The sequence below is a fragment of the Labeo rohita genome, chromosome 13, assembly GCF_022985175.1.
Source record: "Labeo rohita strain BAU-BD-2019 chromosome 13, IGBB_LRoh.1.0, whole genome shotgun sequence".
Classification (NCBI taxonomy): domain Eukaryota; kingdom Metazoa; phylum Chordata; class Actinopteri; order Cypriniformes; family Cyprinidae; genus Labeo; species Labeo rohita.
In genome coordinates this window covers 35,615,965-35,642,863 of record NC_066881.1, presented here as the reverse complement: position 1 = coordinate 35,642,863, position 26,899 = coordinate 35,615,965, and the positions used below count along the sequence as shown (strand labels likewise).

At 33.7% G+C, this 26,899-nt stretch overlaps 1 protein-coding gene across 1 annotated transcript in view; it reads right to left on the bottom strand.

Annotated features, from left to right (window-relative positions):
• The window catches only part of LOC127175370 (cilia- and flagella-associated protein 46), a 112,535-nt gene that overhangs the window by 36,166 nt on the left and 49,470 nt on the right, over positions 1 to 26,899 (bottom strand). The window contains 15 exon segments of the mRNA XM_051126403.1: positions 11 to 121; positions 2,566 to 2,754; positions 4,602 to 4,799; positions 12,360 to 12,495; positions 12,796 to 12,978; positions 13,054 to 13,160; positions 14,335 to 14,535; positions 15,350 to 15,499; positions 15,804 to 15,861; positions 18,995 to 19,087; positions 19,166 to 19,314; positions 20,450 to 20,611; positions 22,278 to 22,388; positions 22,464 to 22,666; positions 26,614 to 26,761. Of these exon segments, the coding sequence (XP_050982360.1) occupies positions 11 to 121; positions 2,566 to 2,754; positions 4,602 to 4,799; positions 12,360 to 12,495; positions 12,796 to 12,978; positions 13,054 to 13,160; positions 14,335 to 14,535; positions 15,350 to 15,499; positions 15,804 to 15,861; positions 18,995 to 19,087; positions 19,166 to 19,314; positions 20,450 to 20,611; positions 22,278 to 22,388; positions 22,464 to 22,666; positions 26,614 to 26,761 (2,199 nt within the window).

The following is a 26,899-nucleotide window of genomic DNA, read 5'->3' as shown; positions in this document are numbered from 1 at the left end:
GTTCATGTACCTGCAGTTCTGCACGTTTGCCAGCGTATCGTTTCTTCTCAGTTTCATTCATCATCATTTGTTCGTCTTCATTATCATCCTCGTTTTGCTTTCTCTCGCTCCTGTCCTGCTCCTGATAGTACAGTGCTCATATTGAGTGTCTGTGAATCAATGCAGTCTGGAGAAAAGCATCTTCAGCAGTGTGAATTAATGGTGTCGAAGCAAATTAGGCCCAAACGCAGAATTTAATGACCCTCAATAGAGTTTAAACAGGTGGAAGAGAAAGAAAATCTATTCTGTGACTTAAACGTCAACTTATTTTCTTTTCAAACTATCTTAACTACAGTATACAATGATGCTGCTGGATGTGAGACTGTCATTTATAAAGTCAAAAGTATTTTATATCATTATGACAAAAAACTTGCCATCAGTGTTTCATCACTTTTTTTCAGACCTTTCTAGTCATTTGTGATTACTTTAAAACGTTTCGTTTTGATTCAAACCAATTTGCTTAAGGGGGTCATCGGATGCTCATTTTCCATAAGTTTGATCTGATTTTTTAGGTCTTAATGAAAAGTTTATAATATACTTTGGTTAAAAATTCTCAATAGTAGTGTAAAACAACACCCTTTAACCTTTCCAAATCAGCTCTGCAAAAATGATCCCATTCTGGTCGAGGCTGCTTTAAATGCTAATGAGCTCTGCTCGCCCCGCCCCTCTCTTCTCTCTGCAGAGTGACGAGCCTGTTTACTTTAGCCGCATTTAGCCCCTAAACTTGCTAACAGCACATTATTAGGAAAGGCGATCGCAAAGATTCACAAAAAACCCTTATACTCACTTCTGCTGTAAGTGAAGCTGGATCATGAATGATTCGCGTGAACATAGACGGATATATGTAGATCGGGAGGCGCATTCCCTTCACAAACAAACGTAATCCACTGCATCTTCAGCGGCTCAGATGTCGGGAGTAAATGACGACCACTATGTTCATTATTACATCCAGCAACACAACACCTCAATCGCTCAATCAGAGATATTCTTGTCTAACTTACATCCCTGCTCCTGCATTGAAACAAAGGAGGTCGGACTGTTACAGCTGATCTGAGGTAAGACGCTCATGTCAATCAACTATTGTGGGAGTGGCCTCTGTCATGTGACGCAACAACGACAGGCATCTGAGAATGGCTCGATTTGAAAAAGGGGATATTATTTTTACAGATTAATTAAAAACCACTGCATGGATTTTTATCATTATAGGGTAGATTTGTACATACACTGAAACACACATTAATGTTCAAACAACATGAAAAAGTAAACTTAGCATCCGATGACCCCTTTAAGAATCATTCAAATTGATTTGTGAAACAATTCAAGAAAAGAAGTGACTCAAATGAGCAAATTGTACATTATAATGACATATTTGCACATATGATTACTAAAATGAGTTTAAAACAATCATTTGATTTGAACAATTTTCTTAAGAATCATTTAGATCGATTTCAGAAGTGATTCAACTGATTCATTGGAAAGCGACTCTCTTTTGCACATGCGCTTTGTGATTTGTAAAACGGGTTCAAATCAGTTTGTTTAAGAATCATTCAGATGTGTCTGAGTTGCGATTCAACTGATTCATTGAGAGCTAATAATGCACAAACTGGACATTTATATGCATTTGTGATTACTGACAATAATTTTGAAACAACCATTCTGATTCAAATCACTTTGCTTAAGAATAAATCAGACTGATTTTAGAAGTGATTCAAATGATTCATTAAAAACAAGAGACTCAAAAGAGCAAATTGTGCACAAAATGGACATTACAATGCCACTTGTGCACATATGTGACCCTGGACCACAAAACCAGTCATAAGGGTCAATTTTTTGGTTGAGATACAACTATTTGAAAATCTGGAATCTGAGAAAAAAATCACACACACACACACACACACACACACACACACACACATATATATATATAGAGAGAGAGAGAGAGATCAAAATATTGAGAAAATCTGCCTTAAGGTTGTCCAAATGAAGTTCTTAGCAATGCATATTACTAATCAAAAATTAAGTTCTGATATATTTATGCTAGGAAATTTACAAAATATCTTCATGGAACATGATTTTTACTTAATATCCTAATGATTTTTGGCATAAAAGAAAAATTGATCATGACCCATGCAATGTATTTTTGGCTATTGAAACAAATACACCCGTGCGACTTATGACTGCTTTTAAGGTCCAAAGTCACATATGCATTTTTAACTATCAGATAGATATTTTGAGCAATCATTTTGATTCAGAACTATTTGCTTTAAAATCATTCAGATCAATCTGTGCAGCGATTCAACTGATTCACTGAAAAGAAGCAGCGCAAATCGTGCACAATGCCACTTTTGCACTTCGAACAGTCATTTTGATTCAAATCAATCTGCAGATTCAATGATTCACTAAAATAGGCTCCTTGGAAAAGCAATAATGCCACTTTTGCACATATGCATGTATTGCTTATAAAATATCACAGAGTAACACATAATCCCCGCAGAACTTTCCATGACATTTAAAAGGTCATTTTACCGTGTCAGGCTCGTCCCACAGTGTGGACGGGTACAGCGGGTCTTTCTGCTGAGCTAAAATCCTCAGGCACCTTCCCATCATGCCGAGGGAGTGAGCCCTTGTCTCCACGCAGTCCAGCGAGAGAGAACTGACAGCTGTGAGGTGAGTCAAAGCCACCTGAGCCAGAGAGCGGCCCACAGCGCACCAGTCCTGAGGAAAGAGGACGAGACGCTGCTAGAATATGATGTTGAGGATATTTTGCATAAAGAATATGAAGCCTGTTTTAGGGCCTCTATGATTCAGCTGTTTTGCACTATGACAAAACAATGCAACAAAGTACTGATATATTATTTAAAATTGTAAAGCACATTTGTAAGGATACGTCATGGGATACATGCACATATATAAACTGTCCAGAGAGGATACTTTTATCTAGGGCTGTCAGACGATTAAATGCGATTAATTGCATACGAAATAAAAGCTCGAGTTATAATTTTTATATAATTTATATTATATATAACTAAAAATATTTTGTACATAAATAACATTTCTCTTAAATATAGACATACATTTTTGCGTATTTATATATACATAATAATTACCCACAGTACACACACATTTATTAGGCTAAATCAAACTTTTATTTTGTATGTGATTAATCGTGATTAATCATTTGACAGCCCTACTTTTATCATATTAACACAATGCAAAAAAAAAAAAAAACTCATAAAATATATTTTTTTTTTTTTGTTTTTACATGTGTGTGTGTGTAAAAAAAAAACAACAAAAAAAAACACTGTCCAGAGAGGATATTTTTCTTTAGCAAATTAACACAATGCAAACAAAAATAAAAAAAAATCTTAGAAAATAATATAAATGTTTTTTTTTTTTTTTTTGGCTTTTAAATGTGTTTTTTCTATTTTTTTCTTTTGATTTAAAAAAAATAGACACTAAAAAAAAAAAAAACTGTCCAGAGAAGATACTTTTCTTTAGCATAATTTTTAAATATTTTTTATAATTATTATTATAATTGTATTTTTTTTGCTTTTAAATTTAGTTTTTCTTTTTAAAATAAAAAATAGATAATAACTAGCCATTTTTAAAATAAAACTCTGTGTTTAGTGGAATATACAGTACTGTTCAAATTTTGGGTTCAGTAAGTTTTTTTTTTTTTTATACGTTTTTGAAAGAAGAGTTCAGCAAGGCTGCACTTATTTGATCAAAAATACAGTAAAAAATTTGAAATATTATTACAGTTTAAAACAGCTGATTTCTATGTGAATATGTGTTAAAATGTAATTTATTTCTGTGATGCGCATCTGAATTTTCAGCATCATTACTCCAGTCTTCAGTGTCACATGATCCTTCAGAAATTATTCTAATATGCTGATTTGCTGCTTAACAAATATTTCTGATTATCAATGTTGAAATCAGTTGTGCTGCACAATATTTTTCTGTAAACTGTGATAGGTTTTATTTTTCAGGATTCACAGATGAATAGAAAGTTCTGAAAACAGCATTTATTTGAAACAGAAATCTTTTGTAACATTATAAATGTCTTTACTCTCACTTTTGATTAATTTACTGCATCTTTTATTAATAAAACAATTATTTACTTTGTCACAAACTTGTAAACAGTAGTTCAAAGCTTGAGAGATTTAGAATGCAGTTGTTATTGAGTGAAGCAGACGCTGTCTGGAGTATACGACTGTTTATGTGTCGGCTCAAGCGTTTAAGGCCTGATACAAAAATATCAAAAAGTGAAAGAAAAATCAATGGAGATGAAATGTTAGAGTTACTTGACTGATAGATTAAACATCTCATCTGTGTTTGACTGACTGCTGAATCGACTGGAGACACACACTCACACACAAACACGCTCTTCTCTCAGCCAAATATGATGTTGAAAACAAACTCAAAGCTCTCGTATCAACAATTAGAGGATCTTTAGAGATATTACGTATTTCTCACGTAAACATAGCATGTTTATTTGTAAGCACATGAAAACAAAACATAAAAGACATGCATGATGAGCATCTGGTAGTTTGGTTTCTCACCCTCTCATGCTGGCTGAGATCAGCGCTGCTCCTCATGTAGTCGTCCAGAGCTCTCTCCACTGAGGACTTCCTGTCCCAGGCGATGGACTTCCTCTTTTGCTCTGCACACTGGATGTCTAGCATGAACAGGGCCAGATCAGCGAGAGCCAGTCTCAGACGGACACACACACGAGCCGCTGGGACGTTACGCCAACCGGACTGGAGGAAAACACATGAGAATATTTACTAGGGCGAGACGATTAATTGAAAAGAAATCGAAATTGAATCTGAGATGGTGCTGTTCTTTCTCTTAATCAGCAGTGTTCTATTTGCATATGTTTATTATTTAAAAAATTTGTTTACAGGAGATGCAAGTTATAATTTTCTACTTTTTCCACTGCATTATTTAAAATAATTCCCTATAAATTTACAAGAGAAACAAGTTATTTTCTATTTTTCGCATGATAATATTTCAAATGTTTTTTGTTTTGCAAGAGATTATTGCTGATTATTTTCTACTTATGATATGGCAATATTAATTTATTTTGTTTGCAAAAAATGAAGGTTATCTTTTTTTTTTTTTTTTTTTTTTTTTTTTAGGAAACTTGCTTTGCTAAATGTCTTTGCTGATGTCTTTAATTCAAGCAAGCTTTGATTTCAGCTGTTCAAAATATTAAAAAATAACCATAAATAGTTTGTTTACTTCAGTTATTTTAAAATCACAAAGATAAGAAATGCATTTCATTAGAAAACAAACAAAAAAAAACACATTTAATAGTGAAGTATTTCTACACTACAACCCTTTAATGACCTATGAAGGCAAAAAAATAAAATAATATATATATATATATATATATATATATAAGGGTCTTATCTAGCGAAACCAGTAGTCATTTTTGTTTTTTTGTTTTGTTTAAATTAAAATTTGTATACTTTCTGTAAAAGCTGGTGTAGCACAGGTTCTGGGATGCGCGTTCTTGAACGATTTGTTCATTTTGAATGAATCTTTAATGTGACTCTGGAAGAACGAGTCGTCTCAGGGAGTGATTCGTTCAGTCGCGCATGCGCAACATCCTATTAGGTTCTGTACTGGAATTAGTCCACCAGTTTAGAGTCTTTGGGTTGTTCGTTCATCTTGTGGGGCGTCACGTGATGAACGAATGACTCGAACCCGAAAACTTGTCAGATAAGAGGTGAGGTGAGCTAATCATAGACTAAACAACCAGGTAAACAATGAATGAATCTTTTCTGTTTCTTATAGCATTATAGTTTTGTCTTGTCTGTAGTGTGATCAACGTTTGTGTAAGCAGTAGATGTGTTAGTGAAGTAACACATAATATTTTAATTATATTTTGCTAAAATGAACGAAATGACTCGAAAAAAGATTTGTTCATTTTGCTGAACAAGACTCAAAGGCCCGAGTCGGTAAAATGATCTGAACTTCCCATCACTACTACGAATCACGTCTTCGAATCACCACAAGTTCATCGTCTGTGTACTCCGGCTCAAAAAGGTAGAGTATGATGAAAAACTCCATCTTATTTTCTCCTACAAATTCAGAATCGTCCGACATCGTTGTAGCTTTTTGTTTGTAAACAGCGTTTGACTTACTTGCACTTTCTTAGTCTTTGTGCGTTCGCGTTGTAAACACTGGGTCTGTAGATCCACGTGACCTTTTGATGTGATTCAGCAGTAGTACGTAGCGTCATGAACGTGCATCCCAGAGCCTGTGCTACACAAGCTTTTGTGCTTAAAAAGTATACAAATTTATTTTCAAAAAAAAAAAAAATGACAGATTGTTTTGTTAAATAAGACCCTTCCTCGGCTGGGATCATTTAGAGCCTTTGAAGCTGCATTTAAACTACATTTTGGAAGTTCAAAATCGGGCACCAGGAAAAATCCTGAAATGTTTTCCTCAAAAACCATAATTTCTTTACGACTGAAGACAGAAAGACAGGAACATCTTGGATGACAAGGGGGTGAGTACATTATTTGTGAACTGTTGTTCTGGAAGTGGACTTCTCCTTTAACATGCATTTATACCAGTGTTGTTTTAGTAAAGCATTTTTATTCAGATTTATTCATTAATGATTTATTTATTAATACTTATATTCCATTTTAATTTTAGTTAATTTTTAGCAATTTTGTTGTGTACTTTTGTAATTTTGTATTCATTTCTTAAATATTTAATTGTAGTTATTTCAGTACATCAAGTTAAACTAAGCTGACTAATATATTTATGTAGATTTTGCATCAAAATATAAAAAACAGTCAGTCTTTGTCTTCATCATTTTACCTCAAAAGGTAAAACCTTTGAAACAAAACATTACCCTTCAACCCATTTTCATTCAGAACTGGTCACATTAGGTCACAAACTCAGTTTGATGTTTACTTTAGAATAACATGGTGATTTTTTTGTTTATTTTATCAGTAATCTTGATTCTGATCTGTCTGAGTCTGACAGCAGCACTCATTGAATCAATGTGCATTTCTGACACTGAATCAACATCCATTGTTATTCGGGTTCTGTTGATTGTTAAAGTCAACATGAATCAGATTTCAACCTGACATATTTATGAAAGTGGATGTTGTATTTCATATCAGAATGAAGTCAGATCCAGAAGTGGATTTACTCTACACTTCAATGGCTGCTTCATTTGCAACAGCAGCTATGAACTAAACACACATTTGACTATTCATGAGCTTCATTTCTGATCTGGGTGAGTTGATGAAAATGACAACAAACACTTGTTGAATATCTCCATGAATCACTCCAATTAAAAACAAGAACATGAATTAATAAAGAACATGTTTACACCACCTGAAATGTCTTTGAAGTGATTTGTTTGCATTCTTAATTCATTAACGTGAACAACAGTAAAAACCAGAGTCAGAGAAAGTGCTTCTCATTTGTTTCCCACACACATGCAGGGTTTTGCCTGATCTGTTCTGATGTAAATCTGGGTTGGAAAGGTGTACAAGTCCTGAATTATTCATCAGGGCCAGAGACTGAGGAAATACAGGAGTGAAAACAGGAAATGACCCGACAAGAAGGTCTTACAGAAACGACCTGCTCACAAATGAGTCACGTGACGACCGTCAGAACCACCGCAGTGTGCATGAACCGGAAAACGCTTCTTCTGCTCTTTGTTATTCAATTGAATCACTCCAAAATATTCTTGAAAGCACAGACATCTTTATATAAATATGTATATATGCACATACATTGCTTTAATCAGTAAGACAAGACTTGTAATGTGTTTCAAAAAGTCTCTTATGCTCATCAAAGCTGCATTTATTTGATCAAAAATACAGAAAAAAACAATAATATTGTAAAATATTATTACAATATAAATTAATGGTTTTTATTTTAATGTACTTTAAAATATAATTTATTCCTCTGATGCAAAGCTGAATTTTCATCAGCTGTTACTCCAGTCTTAAGTGTCACATGATCCTTCAGAAAACATTTTAAAATGCTGATTTATTATTAGAATTATCAATGTTGAAACTATTTTTGGAATCTGTGATTCTTTTTTTCAGGATTCTTTGATCAACAAAAGGTTACAAAGAACAGCATTTATTTAAAATAGAAATGTTTTCTAACAATATACACTACTGTTTAAAAGTTTGGGGTCAGTACATTTGTATTCTTTGTTTTTTGAAAGAAACTAATCATTTTATTCACCAAGGATGTGTTAAATTAATAAAGAGTGACAGCATAGATGCACACTGTTAGAAAAGATTTCCATTTTGAATAAATGCTGTTGTTCTTAACTTGTTCCAAAAAATAAAAATAATAAAAAAAAAGTTTCCGACATTGATAATTCTAATAATAAATCAGCATATTATTCTGATTTCTGAAGGATCATGTGACACTTAAGACTGGAGTAACAGCTGAAGACAATTCAGCTTTTCATCACAGGAATAAATTATATTTTAAAGTATATTCACATAAAAAACATTATTTTATATTGTAATAACATTTTGCAATTTTTCTGTATTTTTGATCAAATAAATGCAGCTTTGATGAGCAGAAGAGACTTCTTTAAAAAACATTACATGTCTTACTGATCCCCAAATTTTCAGTGGCTATATATATATATATTCATGTTTAATTTATGTTTTTTAATCAATAAATTGTTTATTATATATATCATTTATAGACTGTCATTTTAATGTAATTTTAATTATTTGTTTTTACATTTTAAATAAATGTATTTTTAATAAATTAAAATTTAATTTAATATTTTCATTTGTGAATTTTTATTGTAGTTTTTGTTATTTTAGTACATCAAGTTAAACTAAATGTCCATGAGAAATATGTTTATTATATTGTTTTATTTAAGTTCATATTTATTTTTTCACCGATTTTAGTTTTAGTTAACTAACTGCTAATATGTACTAATATGAATATGAATGCTTCAAACTGTCAGGTCCTGATGAGGTTTGAAGTATTTCTGCAGTAAAGAGGAGGGGAAAAAAGCAAAATAGTTATTGAAAATTAGATTATTAACATTGTCAGAAGCAACAGCAGGTGAAAATGCAGGATGTTTGATCTCATAGATTCGTCCAAATCTTTCTCTTCCCTTTCTATGGAAAAGCCAAACATTCTTTCAAAAGTATACTTGAGCGAACAACGTCTCAGAGTCTCGGTTAGATTTATTATGTTTCAGGACGGCAGCTCCATCTGCTGTAGGTGGAGGATCAATCTAACACAAGAATAAACTTCAATCTGACTCTGGTAATGAAGCCACCGCAGGAGTTGAATCAGGTTTTCTCTGATTTATTCAACAGACGGATCCGCAACGAATCTCTGCAAACAAACAGCGCTTCAATTCGCATTACAGATTTTCAGTCTAAAGGGATAGTTCTCAAAAAATAAAATAAAAAAATAAAATAATTTGTTTTTTCACAGCATAAATAAATAAATAAATTTTCAAAAATCCTGGCTAAAATATATGTTAAATATATGCAAAATACTGTATCTGTTGTAAACAGTGAAGCTCAACGAAATACATTTTTTAAATAATAAATATATATTTAGTTTCAGCTTTACAAAAGTATATTTCAAAATACATGAACATTACTTTTTTGTTATATTATTTATATATATTACAGGGGCACGAAAACTTTTTTTATATTATTTTTAATATGTATATATATTATATTTTTTACATTGCGAAGTATGTTCCATGTTGATATTTATTCAAATGTGTTATAATGTTCACACAAGTTACAGAAAACAATGTTTCATTTTATTTAATTTTATTTAATTTTATTTTATATTTTAGTTTAGTTTATTTTAGTTTAGTTTTATCAGACAAAACTGAACGTATCTTTCTCAGATTAAAATATATGAAAGGCAAAACACATTTTTCAATGCTTTTAAAATATATATTTATATATTTTTTAATATATTTTCAAAAATAGGCAAAAATATTTTGACAGAAAATATATTTACATATTTATATTTTGAAATTTTACCAAATTTATGTTTTGGCCACCTTATGTAAAAAATTTTTTTAACATATATTAAAAAAAAAAAAAAAAAACATTATTTATATTCACTATATGGGTCATGACCTTCTTGTGTGGAACACAAAATCCAGAAGAAATCTATTTTTCTGGAGCTTTTTTGTTGTTGTTTGTGGAGCTTGAATATCTCCGACCACCAAAAACAGCAGCTTGGAGATTCTTTATAATATCTGTTTCACAGAAGAACGAAAGTCCTACAGGTCTGGAATGTGAATAAATGACTATTTTTGCATGAACGATTCCTTCAGATGGAAAGAGTGCAAACAGCACAAGACTCTAATTACTTTAGCAATTCAGATTTCCACATTTGGTCAACATGTTCATTGCCCTCTTTTCATAAATATGAGCACCCGGAGAGCTCTGTAATAAGATAATCCGTTTGGGAAAATGAAAATCCATAATGCAGCGTGAGGCAAAATGAATTAGCGCGGCGTTTAGAGGAGCCGTTCGGCACGCCGAACCCGACAGGGGGCCCAGAAAACCAGCGGGTCACGTCACAGCGAGCTTAACGAACGCCACACCAAATCACATTTCCACGTGTGCTAATCGCGTTTGCTCCCCTTGAAACAAACCTGGTGTGTTTTGTCCTTTAAAGCTCACATTAGCGCGTGTGGAGGAACGGCAATCGACAAACAAACGAGATTATCGAAGGTGTGGAGGAGATTCATGTGACGCTTCTGAGAGATAATTAAGACATTACAATAAATATGCAATGTCTCTGAAATATATTAACATAGGAAACAGAACAGAAATAGAATTTTAAAAATACAGGAAAAATATAGAACAAAAATATATTAAAAAATGTATAGCATATATTTTGTATTTACAGAACTATTTTAAATTGTTGTAATATTATTTTAAACATTAATAATTTAAAATAAAAAATCTAAAACAGAAACAGATATTTTATATGACAAAATTAAGCCTATTTTTAGAACTATTTGTATTTAGACAATTATTTTAGATTTGTCTGATTTTTTTATTTCAGTTTCAAAATATTACTGTTTTACTTCAAATTTACTTTAAATTAATATCTCTGAAATATATTAAAAAGGAAAATAATAGAAATACATTTGAAAATAGCATAATAAAAATGTATTATATAAATGACAAAAATAAAAATGAAGCTTAGAACACTTTTTGTATTAAGACAATTATTTTAAATTGTTCTAATATTATTTTACATATTAATAATTTAAATTTAAAAAATATAAAACAGAAACAGATAGTTCATGTGACATTTTTAGAACAATTTGTATTTAGACAATTATTTTAGATTGGTTTTAAATTATTTTAAATGTTACTGTTTTACTTCAAATTTACTTTAAATTAATGTACAATTAATATCTCTGAAATATATTAAAAAGGAAAACAATAGAAACACATATTAAGCCTGTTTTAGGACAATTTGTATTTAAACAATTATTTTAGATGTTTTAAATTATTTTACATATTAATATTTCACAATATTACTGTTTTACTTCAAATTTACTTTGAATTATTGTACAATTAATATCTCTCAGAAATATTTCAAAGGATAGAATAAAATTAAATATTAAAAATAGAATAAAAAATAGATTATATAAATGACAAATTAAAATGAAGCCTATTCTTAGAACAATTTTTGTATTTAGACAATTATTTTAAATTGTTTTAATATTATTTTGCATATAAATAATTTAAAATAAAAAATATAACAAAGATATTTTATGAGAAAATTAAGCTTATTTTTAGAACAATTTGTAATTAGACAATTATTTTAGATTGGTTTTAAATTATTTTACATTTTAATATTTCACAATATTACTGTTTTACTTCAAATTTACTTTAAATTAATGTACAATTATTATCTCTGAAATATATTTAAAAATTAGATATTAAAAATAAAATATAAAAATAAAAATAAAAATAGATTATATAAGTGACAAATAAAAACAAAGCCTATTCTTTGAACAATTTTTTAAAATTGTAATGCTATTTCATACTTTAATAATACTTATCTGCTGTTTAACTGTGTGTATTGATGCGTGTGTATAGACCGATAGATTTTAATGTGAATATTTTACAATAATTTTAATTATTACTAGTGTGAGCTAAACACTATTGAAGTACAGTCCGTTCTAATGAAGGTAAAGTGTGTCATTTATTTCCCAATGGTATAAATTCAGCTGATTTTTCTCCAAAATCACCATAAATAACCTGACAAAAACTTCTGAACAGAAGTGATCAAACATCTCGTACCTCATGAGGTGGAAGAACATTCAGGACATCAGAGACGACTTCCTCCTGAAGAGACACGGCCGTCTTCATCAGGCTGAACGCGTCCAGAAGGTGGCGCTGTTTCTCTTCTGCACTCGACGCATGAGCCGCCAGGATTCTTGAAGAAAAGGCAAAAATCATACATCTATTGTGTTTTCAATTTAATATACATTCATATTGTTTAAAGTAGCATATTAGAATGATTTCTGAGCATTCTGACATAAAAAATAAAGGATGATTTCTGTATTTAGACATTATTTTAATAAATAATTTAAGTTTATAACACTGCCAGATGCAAATTAATACTATATTTTGACCTAATGTGACCAGTGAGCAATAGTGAGTGGTTACAGCATCTAAAATAAACATGTTCTCATATTTGTTGAACTCCTTCAGTAGTGTGTGTTTGCGTGTTCACCTGAGTGTGTTGGCGTGTTCTAGCGTGGCCTGTGCGGCGTGTGTCCTGTATCCCAGATGCAGTAGTTCATCTGCAGTGTGTTTGAGCGCGTCACACACCGAACTCAGCATCTCCACTGACGGATCGGTCGTGCGGCAGAGCGGACCGTCAGGACTCAACAAACGCTGACGGGACACGGCCGCCCTACACATGCACATACGGATCAATCAGTCTGTAATTCAGCTCTGATTATTAAATACTGAGAATCCATAACTGCACCTGGTCTGCAGCGATGCGATGAAGAAGCGAAGGACTGAAGCTCGGTTCGGTCTCTGCTCTAGAAGAGCTCTGATGGTTGCGCAGGCCTGTTCTGTGATCACACACACCTGAACAACACACACATGATACTTGCTGTTAATATGCCTAGAAAAAACCTTCAAGAATATTTTTTAAGTGTTCAACAAAATGTTTTCAGATTACACTTTAAAATGTAACTCTTCCAGTAAATGTTTACACAAATGCTGTTTTCTTCAAATTTGATGTTTGAGACTAAGAAGCATCTTGTTGTAAAATAATATTATGTAATATGATTTACAGCATTGATTAATTTATTAATAAATGTCTGAGGTATTATGACATTTTTTCTAAAAATAAATACAGTATAAATACGGTATAGTCACAACTTTTCATTTTCCGTCAGTTACACCAAGCAACTCATAACATAATAATGTAATTCATCTGAAAAAATAAATGCCTAATATAAAAAATTATGTTTATTTTATATTAAACACTGAAATTTTACATTTATTATGTTTATAATCATTTACACAAGTTCAAAACTGGAATTGAGAACAACTTACATATATACACCTGAATATATATGCCCCATTTTAGTGTGCGCATCAAATTAAATTCACAAAAATAATTTTATATGCATAAAATGCAACTCAAGTGTCTGTTTTATGGTTATAAATAACGTTTGTGAAAATAAATTGTTAAAATACGGGTGAAATAATGTTCCATTATCATTCTGCGTACCAGATATATTTGTGTCAGAATAAAACAACATACTTATTCTGACCTGTACTTAAAATATATAAAAGATTATGTGATCATATGAAATGTTATGATATATTACATTTACATTACGTTTACATTTAGTTATTTTGCAGATGCTTTTATCCAAAGCGACTTCATCCAAAGTGACAAGCAACATTAATATTAAATTCTTAATTATGAATAATTTAATAATAATAATAATTAAAAATTAACAATTAATAATGAATTATTATTATTATTATTAAATACTAAATTATTAACTTCTTGCTGACAAATGGACAAAACCTAGCGGTTTGAAGGACTGTGGCAAAGACTGGTAAAGATTAAAACTGACAATTAATTAGTATTTTAAGGCTGGACTGTGATCCTTAATTAGAATCATTTAATGTCATTTAATGATTCTTGTTCTAATGATTATATAAATGATTGTATAAATCTATATATACTTGCTAATTGTTACTGTTACTGTCCTCAGTTGACAGGTCGTCAGTCATTCTGCACCTGATGATGCGCGTCCGGTCCTTCCTGTTCCGCTACGGTCGTCAGGAGCGTCTGAACGAGCAGGAAGCAGAACTCCTCGTCTCCTCCGATCTCCTGAGCCTCCTGCAGCAGAACAAGAGCCTCGCCGTACCGCTGCTCCTGATTGGCCAGAACCGCCAGCAGGTGTAAACTCTTAGCCAATGACGTCCGATCTCCAAGTGCCTGAAACACACAAAATGATGACACTAGTGAATCTGTTCAGTAGCACCAGTTCCACAAAAATATTGTGCGGCACAACTGTTTTCAACATTGTTAATAATCAGAAATGTTTTTTGGGCAGCAAATCAGCATAATAGAATGATTTCTGAAGGATCATGTGACACTGAAGACTGAAAATTCAGTTTTGATCACAGAAATAAATTACAATTTAACAGATATTCACATAGAAAACAGCTGTTTGAAACTGCAAAAATATATCACAATTGTTACTGTATTTTAATGAGCAGAAGAAACTTTTTGTAAAAAACTTACTGATCTCAAAGTTTTTAACGGTATTGTATACGTGTGGTTTTAATTTATGTAACGATTCACTTTAAATCTAGTGCAATATTCTTATTTTTCAGTATTATGAGTTAAATTAATTTATCTAAATTTTAAATATGAAAAATATGATTTCTCTAGAAATAACTGGATTAAAACTACACAAAAATATTTATATTTACCATTCAATTTCAAAATGTAATTTGTTCAAAATATTTAAATCTAATTTACATTGTGGTAAACTAATTATTATTTTATATATTTATATTTTAAATACATTTATTGTATTATTTCTAACAGCTATTTAGGCAATTTATTAAATTAGAAATTATGAGAAGTGTTTTCTACAATTTACAATTGAATAATTATTAATCATTAAACCGTTGCAGTACATGATCAAAGCTGAATTTCATTCAGAGTTTAATCTCGCTTTCGTTCATGATGTACTGTATGAAGTAAAAACACTGACTTGTCGTGTGAGTGTGTCTTCGCTCACCTTGGCGGTCAGGTGTGTGTGAGTCAGCAGGACTTTAGCAGGCTGAAACAGGTTCATACTCAGACACACGTCGGCCTTCTCCAGCCACAGCCGATGGGGACTGAGAGCGGATGACGTCCATCCACACGGATCACCGTCAGCAAACATCGCCTGAGGGGTTCAGAGTGTTAGACTGACACTAAAATTTGTAATGCATTTGAGACGCATAAAAGCGATGCATAAAAATGCAGCGTTTTGTAAGAAAAGAAAAATCTGCAAATGTTCTAATACCCTCAAAATTAACAGGCAGTAATAACATGGTAACATTCGAAACTCATTAATGAAAAGTTGCTAATCAGATACAATACGTTTTTATGTGTTATGGCTGTTTTATAAATTCTTCAGGTCCAATCAGACACAGAATGTGAAAACAGTATACTGCTATACTCAGTGTACCGTACTGAGTGATACTGACCTCATCCATCACGTCGTTCTGAGATCCGTTTCTCTGTGTAATGATGGCTTTCTGGTTCCTAAAATCAAATAAAGTTGCATTAAAGGGTTAGTTTACCCCAAAATTAGCCCATAATTTACTCACCCTCCAGACATCCTAGGTGTATATATTCTTTCAGACGAACCCAAACGAAGTTATATTAAAAATTATCCTTGCATTTCCAAGCTTTATCGTTGCATAGACAAGTGTTTCTATTCATCAGTCCAAAACAAGTCAAATAAAGTGCATCCATCCATAAGTGGCTCACATGGCTCCGGTGGGTGAATAAAGGCCTCCTGTAGTGAATGCATGAATGCGATGCGTTTTTGTAAGAAAAATATCCATATCTAAAATGTAATAATCACTTATAATAATCAGCTCTGGCCAGATGACATAGGACGTTGGCGGTGATGAGTCTTGTGAAAACCAACGTTTGTTCACAGGAGTAAAGGAAGCAAAGTTTACTTACTTTAGCAAACGAAAACCAGTCTCCTTTTGGTTTATATCGAAATTCTCCGACATTTTCCTTTACAAATCCTTGTTTCGTACATCCAATTCGTGACTGTTGTTTTGTTTTGTTCTCTCCACAGCCTTTCGTGTTCGTCACTTCTGCTTCCAGGCAGAGGTCTTCACAGGTCCAAAAATTCGTACCCGAACCCGAAGAGACCCGTAAACTTGTTGCACGGAACCGACCCGGACCCGTATTTAATTTGAAAGTGGGACGCGAACCCATGCAGACCCAAGAAATGTCTTAAACGTACTACTCGGACCCGACATAGACCCGACAGATGACATAGGACGTTGGCGTTCATTCATAAATAAATGAAATTTGAAAAATAAATAAATCATTTATTTATTTTTCAAAAACGCACAGAACAAGAAGTGTGTTACACTTTAGTGGTGTCTGGAGAATTGGGTATAGCCTACTCTTAATTTATTTCAGGTATTGTTTTCGTTATAATGTACTGATTCAAATTAGTAATCAACAAATAATTATCATGTTACCACTCTGCGCGTCTCCCCTGACATGCTCTCGTGCATGCAGGTGGCATTTCTGTCACGAAGCAGGGCGAAGCGGGCGCGGGCGCAATCATATTTTAAAGGAAGCCAGCGCCACTGTCTTGCTTTTATGGAGTATTTGCATTTATTCACATGCAATTGGATTAGACATCATGTGGTGGACTGTCATGATTTTGGCTAATGCAAGACACTACTGAATAACGCACATCAGAGTGGATTTAGAAGTGGGTATACACAAAGCCGACTGAAGTGAGTATGCCGTATACCTGTGTAAACCCTGCACTGCACCATCGTGCGTGTTCAATAACAGGTGCGTCTCTTCTTCAGTAAAAGAAAACAATACAAAACATATGCTTAAAGCTCCACCTAGTTAATCTTCTGAAGCTTAAAGGAGGGATTCACATGAGACAGCTTGGTACTGCCCGCTTGCAGTACTAACATTAACTTCGCGTCACGCATATTTTTTCCCACCATTTAACCATTTAAAATATAGACCTGAACCCGAACGGGTCCCGGGGTCCTCCGTGAAGACCTCTACTTTCGGGTACAAAGAGCCGGCACAAGCTAGATTAACGTGATTCTTCAGTTTTAAATATGGAATTTTTTCTTACAAAATCGCATCAATTTGCTACAGGAGGCTTTTATTCACCCCCCAGGGCCGTGTGAGGCACTCTTTATTATGGATGGTGTTGTATCAGCTGGCAATGTGCCATTTTTCCGAACAATCCTATAGGAGGAATAATGAACAGAAAAACTTGAAATTTACCTCGACGATTTGTTTGTAGAAATGCTTCAAAAACGACAGATCAAGCGGGATATAAAAGAGGAAAGGAGGAAACGTCAGAGGGAAGGACGAGAGAAACCCAGAGGAACACCAGAGGATGATTGTTAAACTAAGGGAATTGATTCGATTGATCAGAAAACAAAGAGACATAAACAAGAGAATAATAAAGCTGGTGAGGGAAATGACTGCTTTGAATGATTTTTATTCTGAATTGAATTCTGTTATGGAGGATCTAGAAACACTGAGACTTCAAACCACTGCTCTCACCTCTAAGGGTTACTGAAAGGTGAAATGTGTGTGTGCGAGAGGTGAGAACAGCTCAGACAAAATGCTGTAAAGGAGATGCATCTGCAACATGGTTGCAGACGGACCTTCTAAAAAGATGATTGCTTGTATTTTACTTTTCTTGGCTATGCAAGATGTGTTACATTTAATTTGCAGAAGTATGCTGTTGCTGCGTAGGAAAAAAGAGGTTTTGCTTAAGATACTAAAGGCGTTATGAAAGGTGACTAAAATGAAAATGGCTCTGTCTGATTGCACTTGAAGATAATGTGTATGTACAGTTTGAACTTGTGATACTCAGGCTGAACTTGTGACTCTTGCAACATCTGAGTGAGTGTATAATATATTTAGGAGTTGTCATGGCAATGGGCCGGGGGCCCCCACACATGAAAAAGAGTAATATGATGTGTATGTACCAAAATGTGTGACTTATATGGACATGCAAGGAGGAGACTTTGTGATGCTTATGGCAGACTAGAAAATGCCAGTGCTTGATCTTCTTCCTTGCCACACCTCGGGTGAAGACTTTTTCGCTGTTATTTTGAATTTATTGCTTATGAGTTACTGTTATATTAAACCGAAAACATTTCAAATGGTGATTCGCTTTAACCTCTCTTAAAACATGACTCGGAGTGATTTATTTATTATAACCTATTATCTGAACCTGAAAGAATTCCTTCCAAGCCCCAAGTGACCGGACCAGGCTGATCCAGTCAGGACAACTTCAGAGAATATCGAACGGTAGACTACGCACACAACCCATCAGGTGAGAGCGGTTTCAATAGCAGTGGAGCTGGCTTACTATGATGGTGAGAATATTGTTGAGGTAGTTTAGTACCGGGGTAGAATATTCGCTGGAAACACAACAATGGATGCACTTTATTGGACTTGTTTGGACTGGCGAGGAGAAACACCCGTCTATGCAATGATTAAGCTTGGAAACGCCAGGATGATTTTTATTATAACTCTGATTGGATTCGTCTGAAAGAAAAAAGTCATATACACCTAGGATGCCTGGAGGGTGAGTCAATTATGGGCTAATTTTAATTAAATAAGTGACTCCAGCGTTTCACTTAGTGAATCATACCGCATCTGTTCATCCTCAGGAACGTGTGTGAAACTCAGCAGCTGCTCAGAATACGGAGACTCGAACCCGAGATCACGACAGTTCCTGATGATCCTGAGAGATGAATTCAATCACATCAAACTCGGATACCTAATGTAATGTGACTGAAATGTAAGATGTGTGTGGGTTTACCTGAGGTGGTAGAGGTCAGACCGACTCCTGCTCTTCATGAGGTCACGAGCGATGACCTCTGCCAGGTGGAGAGGGGCAAAGGTCAGCGGGGTCAAAGAGAACGACTCCAGCTCTTTCACCAACAGATCCAAATAAAACAGAGTTCGGCTCTGAAATAACCCATTAAACAGATGAGTGTGACATACACGTGCAATTTAACTTCACAAATTAAATATTAATAATTACTTTTATTCATCAAAGACGTGTTACATTGATAAATAGTGACAGTAAAGACATTTATAAAGTTACAAAAGATTTCCAATTCAAATAAATGCTGTTCTTTTAAACTTTCTATTCATCTGTGAATCCTGAAAAATAAAATATATGACCGTTTCCACAAAAATATTGTGCAGCACAACAGTTTTCAACATTGTTAATAATCAGAATTGTTGTTTGAGCGGCAAATTATCATATTAGAATGATTTCTGAAGGATCATGTGACACTGAAGACTGGAGTAATGATGCTGAAAATTCAGATTTGATCACAGAAATAAATTACAGTTTAACACATATTCACACAGAGAACAGATTGTTTAAATTGTAATAATATTTCACAATTTCTACTGAATTTTTGATTACATAAATTCAGCCTTGGTGAGCAGAGGAGATTTGTTAAAAATATAAATAAATAAAATGTTAATAGTATAATTAGTTTTTTTTTTTTTTTTTTACTTTTTTTAAAGTAAAATTGTAACTAAATGTATTTTTAGTTACATTTTTAATTAAAACAACTTTGCTCTACAGTTGCATGAGATTTCAAAAACATTAAAAATGTAACTAAACGTACAAATGTTTTCAAAAATATTTAAAAATTACAAAAAGCCCAAATCTTACAAAGGGAAAGATGTGCATAAATGTCATGAAAATATTGTCACAATGCAAAAAAAAAAAAAAAAAAAAAAAAAAAAAAAAAAAATTTAATTAAATTAAATAAAAAAGGAATTAATAAATAAATAATAAATAAATCTTCCGAAATAGCATGTATGTACAGCAATTTGACATTTAACCAAGTTTTTTAATAGTCTCTTTTCTCTTTTATTCAAGTGATGTTTTTGTTCATTGAGATCATTCCCCTCAAATCAATGAGGAAGATGCTTTAAGTCACAGATATCTAACACTGACTCTGGTCTCCCTCTAAAGATCAATATTTCCACTTCCTCCTCATGCAGTTCAGAAATCAGCAGAAACTTTCCTGCTCGATCACAGTTTGATTATCTGTCAGATGGGAGATCCCGATCGGCTAACCTGTGCCTCGATGGATGTGCTGTTGATGCTGTAAGGACCGGAGTTAGAAAGAAAGGCCTGTCGGACCTCCTCAGGACACTCGAACTGAGCCCACTGCTCGGGGCTGATGGGAAGAGACACGTCTGCAGCTTTAGCTCTGGGTTTGTCCTCAACAGGAGACGGCTGGAGAAACAACACAACAGATATAATACAGAAACTAAAATGCTGCTGTACACACATGTACACTGAAGTTTAAAGATTTATTTAATAAATTAATACTTTTATTCATTTAGGATGCATTAAATTAATCAAAGTGACAGTAAAGACATTTATAATGTAGGTTTCAAAATATGAAAATTATGTTGTTATAACTAATAAATAAATAACCAAAAAACACTTGGGTTGATATTTTCTATCTAATGCAATTATATTTAGACAAATTCCACTTCCTAATATTTTTGAAGAATATATTCTACATTGCCATTCCAAATTCTGGAGTAAGACTAAAAATAAATAAATAAATAAAATAAATTAATATTTTTATTTATCATGGATGCATTAAGTTGATCGAAAGTGAAAGTAAAGACATTTATAATGTAGGCTTCAAAATACGAAACTATTAATTACATTGTTTATAAATAATAAATAAATAAATAAATAAATAATAAAAAAAGAATATATTTTACATTGCCATTCCAAATTTTGGAGTAAGAATAAATAAATAAAAACAAAAGAAATTAATGTTTTTATTTATCAAGATTGCATTTAATTGATCAAAAGTGACAGTAAAGACATTTACAATATTATAAAAGATGCCTATTTTAAATAAATGCTGTTCTTTTGAACTCCTGTTAATCTTAGAATCCTAAAAAATAAAATGTATCACAGTTTCCATGAAAATATTGTGCACCACAACTGTTTTCAACATTGTTAAAAATCAGAAATGTTTCTTGAGTAGCAAATCAACATATTAATTTATATAATAATTACATTTTAAAATATATTAAAATACAAAATGGTTATTTTAAACTGCAATAATAATTCACAATATTACGTTTTTTACTGTTATTTTTGATCAAATAAATGCAGCCTTGGTGGGCAGAGGAGACAATATATTTTAAAAAAACAAATTAATTACACTTTATCTTGTCAGTGGTAGAATTTTTCTAACTATTTTACTGTTATTTAAGCAACTGATTGTATTATTTACTAATAATTATTTTACTGATTGTACTGAAAAGTGAATAAATACTTATTGTGAAAACAGAGTAAATTAAGCTGTAAAATTTCAACACTATTTTACATTTTAATGTTTGTTTATAAACAGTGACTTTAAAAAAAAGTAACCCTTGGGAAAAGTGCAAAAAGTAAAAGAAAAACAGTAAAAGTGTGATTGTAATATTAAAATTGTAATATTAAATTCACAATATCACTGTTTTAACTGTATTTTTGGTCAAATAAATGTGAGCAGAAGAGACTTTAAAAATATATTTAAAAAAATAATTAATTACACTTTCTCTTGTCAATGGTAGAATTTTTCTGTCCAACTATTTTACTGAGTAAATATTTATTGATTTTATTATTTCTTTTTCTCATCGATTTAAAGTTTGTGTTTATATAGACACTGACTTTAAAAAAGTAACCCTTGAGAAAAGTGCAAAAAGTAAAAGAAAAACAGTAAAAGTGTGACAACTAACCCCAGTCTCCCTTACAATAGTATGCTGCCCTACCAATGCAAAATGCAGTTTCACACAGTGTGAAAACACATCAAATTAATTATAATGTAAAGCAAACATTTTCCAGGCGCTCCACAGATGATTGGTGACCAGCGGATCTGATCTAGTCTCACCTGTTTGGTTTTCTTGTCGTCTGGTCTCTCCTTGTCTTTTCTGGAGCTGGCGGATCGCACATCTGGAGCTGCTGAATCATTCATCACTTCCTGTGCGGTCGCCATCGATACCTGAATTCAGCAGAAACACGTGACAACCCGGAACATGTCGGTGCTGTAAGTGAAGCCCTTTAGGGGTGCGAGTACCTTCCAGATGTGCAGCGTGCAGCTGTAGGCCGTCAGCAGATGCTGCTGCTGTTTGGGAGACGATCGCTCCTCTGTGAGAGCCAGCAGTGTGTGTGATCGCATCAGACGCTCCAGACGCCCGACCGCACCAACATCAGACAGACGAGGGCCGGACGCCACGCCGCGCTCATCTGATGGGACAGGGGAAATGAACGGGACACTACCTTTGCATGGGTTTAGATTTTTTTGTTTTGAAAGTCTCTTCTGCTCACCAAGGCTGCATTAATTGGATCATAAACACAACAAAAATGGTAAAATATCATTACAATTAAAAATATCTGTTTTCTATGTGAATATTAAGCAATTTATACAATGTATTGCTGTTTTGTGCTCATCTGCTTTTACAGTCATTTGCACTTTATATAGACATGCAATCAAATACAATAATTTCTCATTTATTTATTATAATATATACTGATAAACTGAACATTCACTTAAATTAATGATTTCCTATTTTAAATCTAGTGAATTAAGCTACAGACTCAATCATAATGCACAATGTGTCCATCTAACATGTATTCTGAGCTGCAGCTCGTCATATTAATGGAGTGTTTCACTAGTTAACAGTAAACCGGTTACCACACCTCAATATGGAGGAGATTTGTGATGGATGTTTTATTTGGAATGGAAATATGGATATTTTATTTGTAAATATCACACTTTTTTGATTATTTCAGTTAATCTCATAAAACTAGCGAGCTAAGGCAGTAGTCGCATTGACAGTGTCGTGTAAACATGACTGAAGATTCGAAAAGCAGAGGAACCGGCAAACCGATTCAATTGAGTGAGTCATTTAGGCTGGAACCGCTCTGATTGATTCAAACTCGTGACTTTGATCATTCAGATCAAGCGATTCCCTAGCAAAAACAGATCAAAAGAGCCATTCATTTTCGAATTTTGACATCGCTCACTAATGATTTCGCGAATTGAATGACTCGTGATCGCCCTTTAGTTTAGGACCTCGGAGCAGTGCTGCTCTTCACTGTCAGCTTCACATCATTCACTGTAATTATGTGTCTTTTGGCATACCTCGCAAACACTTCTTAGCAAATATCGCGAATCATCTGATTGAAATCGGAGCTTTTGAGCGGGTTCGCGAATCATTTCGCGAATTGAATGATTCGCGATTCGCGCTCCGATTTCATATCTAAAATAATGATTCGCGAATCATTATTCAGATCCGTGACTTTTAAGCGCGGATCGCGAATCTTTTGATTCAAATTGGAACTTTTGAGCGGGTTCGCAAATCATTTTGCGAATTGAATGATTCGCGATCCGCGCTCCGATTTCATATCTAAAATAATGATTCGTGAATCTTTATTCAGATCCGTGACTTTTAAGCGCGGATCGCGAGTCTTTTGATTCAAATCGGAACTTTTGAACGGGTTCGCGAATCATTTTGCGAATTGAATGATTCGCGATTCGCGCTCCGATTTCATATCTAAAATAATGATTCGCGAATCATTATTCAGATCCGTGACTTTTAAGCGCGGATCGCGAATCTTTTGATTCAAATTGGAACTTTTGAACGGGTTCGCGAATCATTTTGCGAATTGAATGATTCGCGATTCGCGCTCCGATTTCATATCTAAAATAATGATTCGCGAATCATTATTCAGATCCGAGACTTTGGAGCGCGGATCGCGAGTCTTTTGATTCAAATCGGAAATTTTGAGCGGGTTCGCGAATCATTTTGCGAATTGAATGATTCGCGATCCGCGCTCCGATTTCATATCTAAAATAATGATTCGCGAATCATTATTCAGATCCGTGACTTTTAAGCGCGGATCGCGAATCTTTTGATTCAAATTGGAACTTTTGAGCGGGTTCGCGAATCATTTTGCGAATTCAGTGATTCATTATTCAAATCCGAGACTTTGGAGCGCGGATCGCGAATCATTGGATTCAAATCGGAACTTTTGAGCGGGTTCGCGAATCATTTTGCGAATTGAATGATTCGCGATCCGCGCTCCGATTTCATATCTAAAATAATGATTCGTGAATCATTATTCAGATCCGAGACTTTGGAGCGCGGATCGCGAGTCTTTTGATTCAAATCGGAACTTTTGAGCGGGTTCGCGAATCATTTCGCGATTCGCGCTCCGATAATGGTTCGCGAATCTTTATTCAGATCCTGGATTTTAGAGCGCGGATCGCGAATCATTTTTATTCAAATCGGAACTTTTGAACGGGTTCGTGAATCATTTGATTCAAATCGGATCTTTTGAGCGGGTTCGCGAATCATTTGATTAAAATCGGAACTTTTGAGCGGGTTCGTGAATCATTTGATTCAAATTGGAACTTTTGCACAGGTTCGCGAATCATTTCGCGAATTGAATAATTCGCGATCCACGCTCCGATTTTATATCTGAAATAATGGTTCGCGAATCTTAATTCAGATCCTGGATTTTAGAGCGCGGATCGCGGATCGTGAATCATTTGATTCAAATCGGAACTTTTGAGCGGATTTTTAATTGAATGATTCGCGCTCCGATTTCATACTTGAAATTATGGTTCGCGAATCATTATTCAGATCCGGGACCTTCGATTCAAATCGGAACAAATTCGGAACTTTTGAGCGGGTTCGCGAATCATTTCGCGAGTTGAATGATTCGCGATTTGCGCTCCGATAATGGTTCGCGAATCATTATTCAGATCCTGGATTTTAGAGCGCGGATCGCGAATCATTTTTATTCAAATCGGAACTTTTGAACGGGTTCGTGAATCATTTGATTCAAATCGGAACTTTTGCACGGGTTCGCGAATCATTTGATTCAAATCGGAACTTTTGAACGGGTTCGCGAATCATTTGATTCAAATCGGAACTTTTGCACGGGTTCGCGAATCATTTGATTCAAATCGGAACTTTTGAGCGGGTTCGTGAATCATTTGATTCAAATCGGAACTTTTGAGCGGATTTTGAATTGAATGACTCGCGCTCCGATTTCATACTTGAAATTATGGTTCGCGAATCATTATTCAGATCCGGGACCTTCGATTCAAATCGGAACAAATTCGGAACTTTTGAGCGGGTTCGCGAATCATTTCGCGAGTTGAATGATTCGCGATTCACGCTCCGATAATGGTTCGCGAATCATTATTCAGATCCTGGATTTTAGAGCGCGGATCGCGAATCATTTTTATTCAAATCGGAACTTTTGTACGGGTTCGCGAATCATTTGATTCAAATCGGAACTTTTGCACGGGTTCGCGAATCATTTGATTCAAATCGGAACTTTTGAACGGGTTCGCGAATCATCTGATTCAAATCGGAACTTTTGAACGGGTTGAATGATTCGCGATTCGCGCTCCGATAATGGTTCGCGAATCTTTATTCAGATCCTGGACTTTGGAGCGCGGATCGCGAATCATTTGATTCAAATCAGAACTTTTGAGCGGGTTCGCGAATCATTTCGCGAATCGAACAATCCGCGATTCGCGCTCCATAGTCACCATCTGAAAGATTGTTTGCGATCATTTGATTAAGATCAGAACTTCGATTTTCGATAATTTCCATGTACCTGTCTAGATCAACTCTGAATAAAGAAAAGAGAGGTTTGAAGCCATAATATTCGTGTTTATGTACGTAAAATTTACTAGCAGGAAACAAATTAAGTTATTTTTCTATATTCTCTTTTAAATAGTCAAACAATCCAAAGAAAACTATAAATCTATAAAACAGAAAGAAAAGTTACTTACAAAATGAGATTAGATGATCAATTGATAAATAAAAACATTAATTGTTTTTAAAACAGAAAATATCTTACTGAACTGGTCTATCTTTATTATGCCAGTTTTAGTGTTAATAGAAAAATATTTTTAAAAAATCAATGAAATTAGGTATTTTTCCTGAGCAGCAAATCAGCATATTAGAATGATTTGTGAAGGATCATGTGACACTGAAGACTGGAGTAATAATGCTGAAAATACAGATTTGATCACAGGAATAAATTACATTTTAACAGATAATCACATAGAAAACAGCTGTTTGAAATTTTTCTGTATTTTTGACAGAAGAAAAACAGTCTTGGCGATCAGAAGAGACTTCTTTCTAAATCTGAATTATGTAAATTTTTGTCTGCTAGTGCATGTAAAGGTGATGTCGTCTAACCCTCTGTGTTGTGTGTGTCTGTGAACAGCAGGATGTCTACGGCCCATTCGATATGTAGCCGGGCATCAGTCACAGGAAAGTGTGTCAAATACAGCCACTCGCCAAAATCCAGCAGGACGTCCACCTTCTGCCACTCACCACCAGGAGACTGAGGAAACACACAGAAGAGCTAGTAACTAGTAAGATATTGAAAATTAAAAAAAAAAAAAAAAATTATTACAAAATCATTGTACATTACATTTGAAAAGTGCACGTTTAATTACCATTTAATTGTCAATTACAGTGT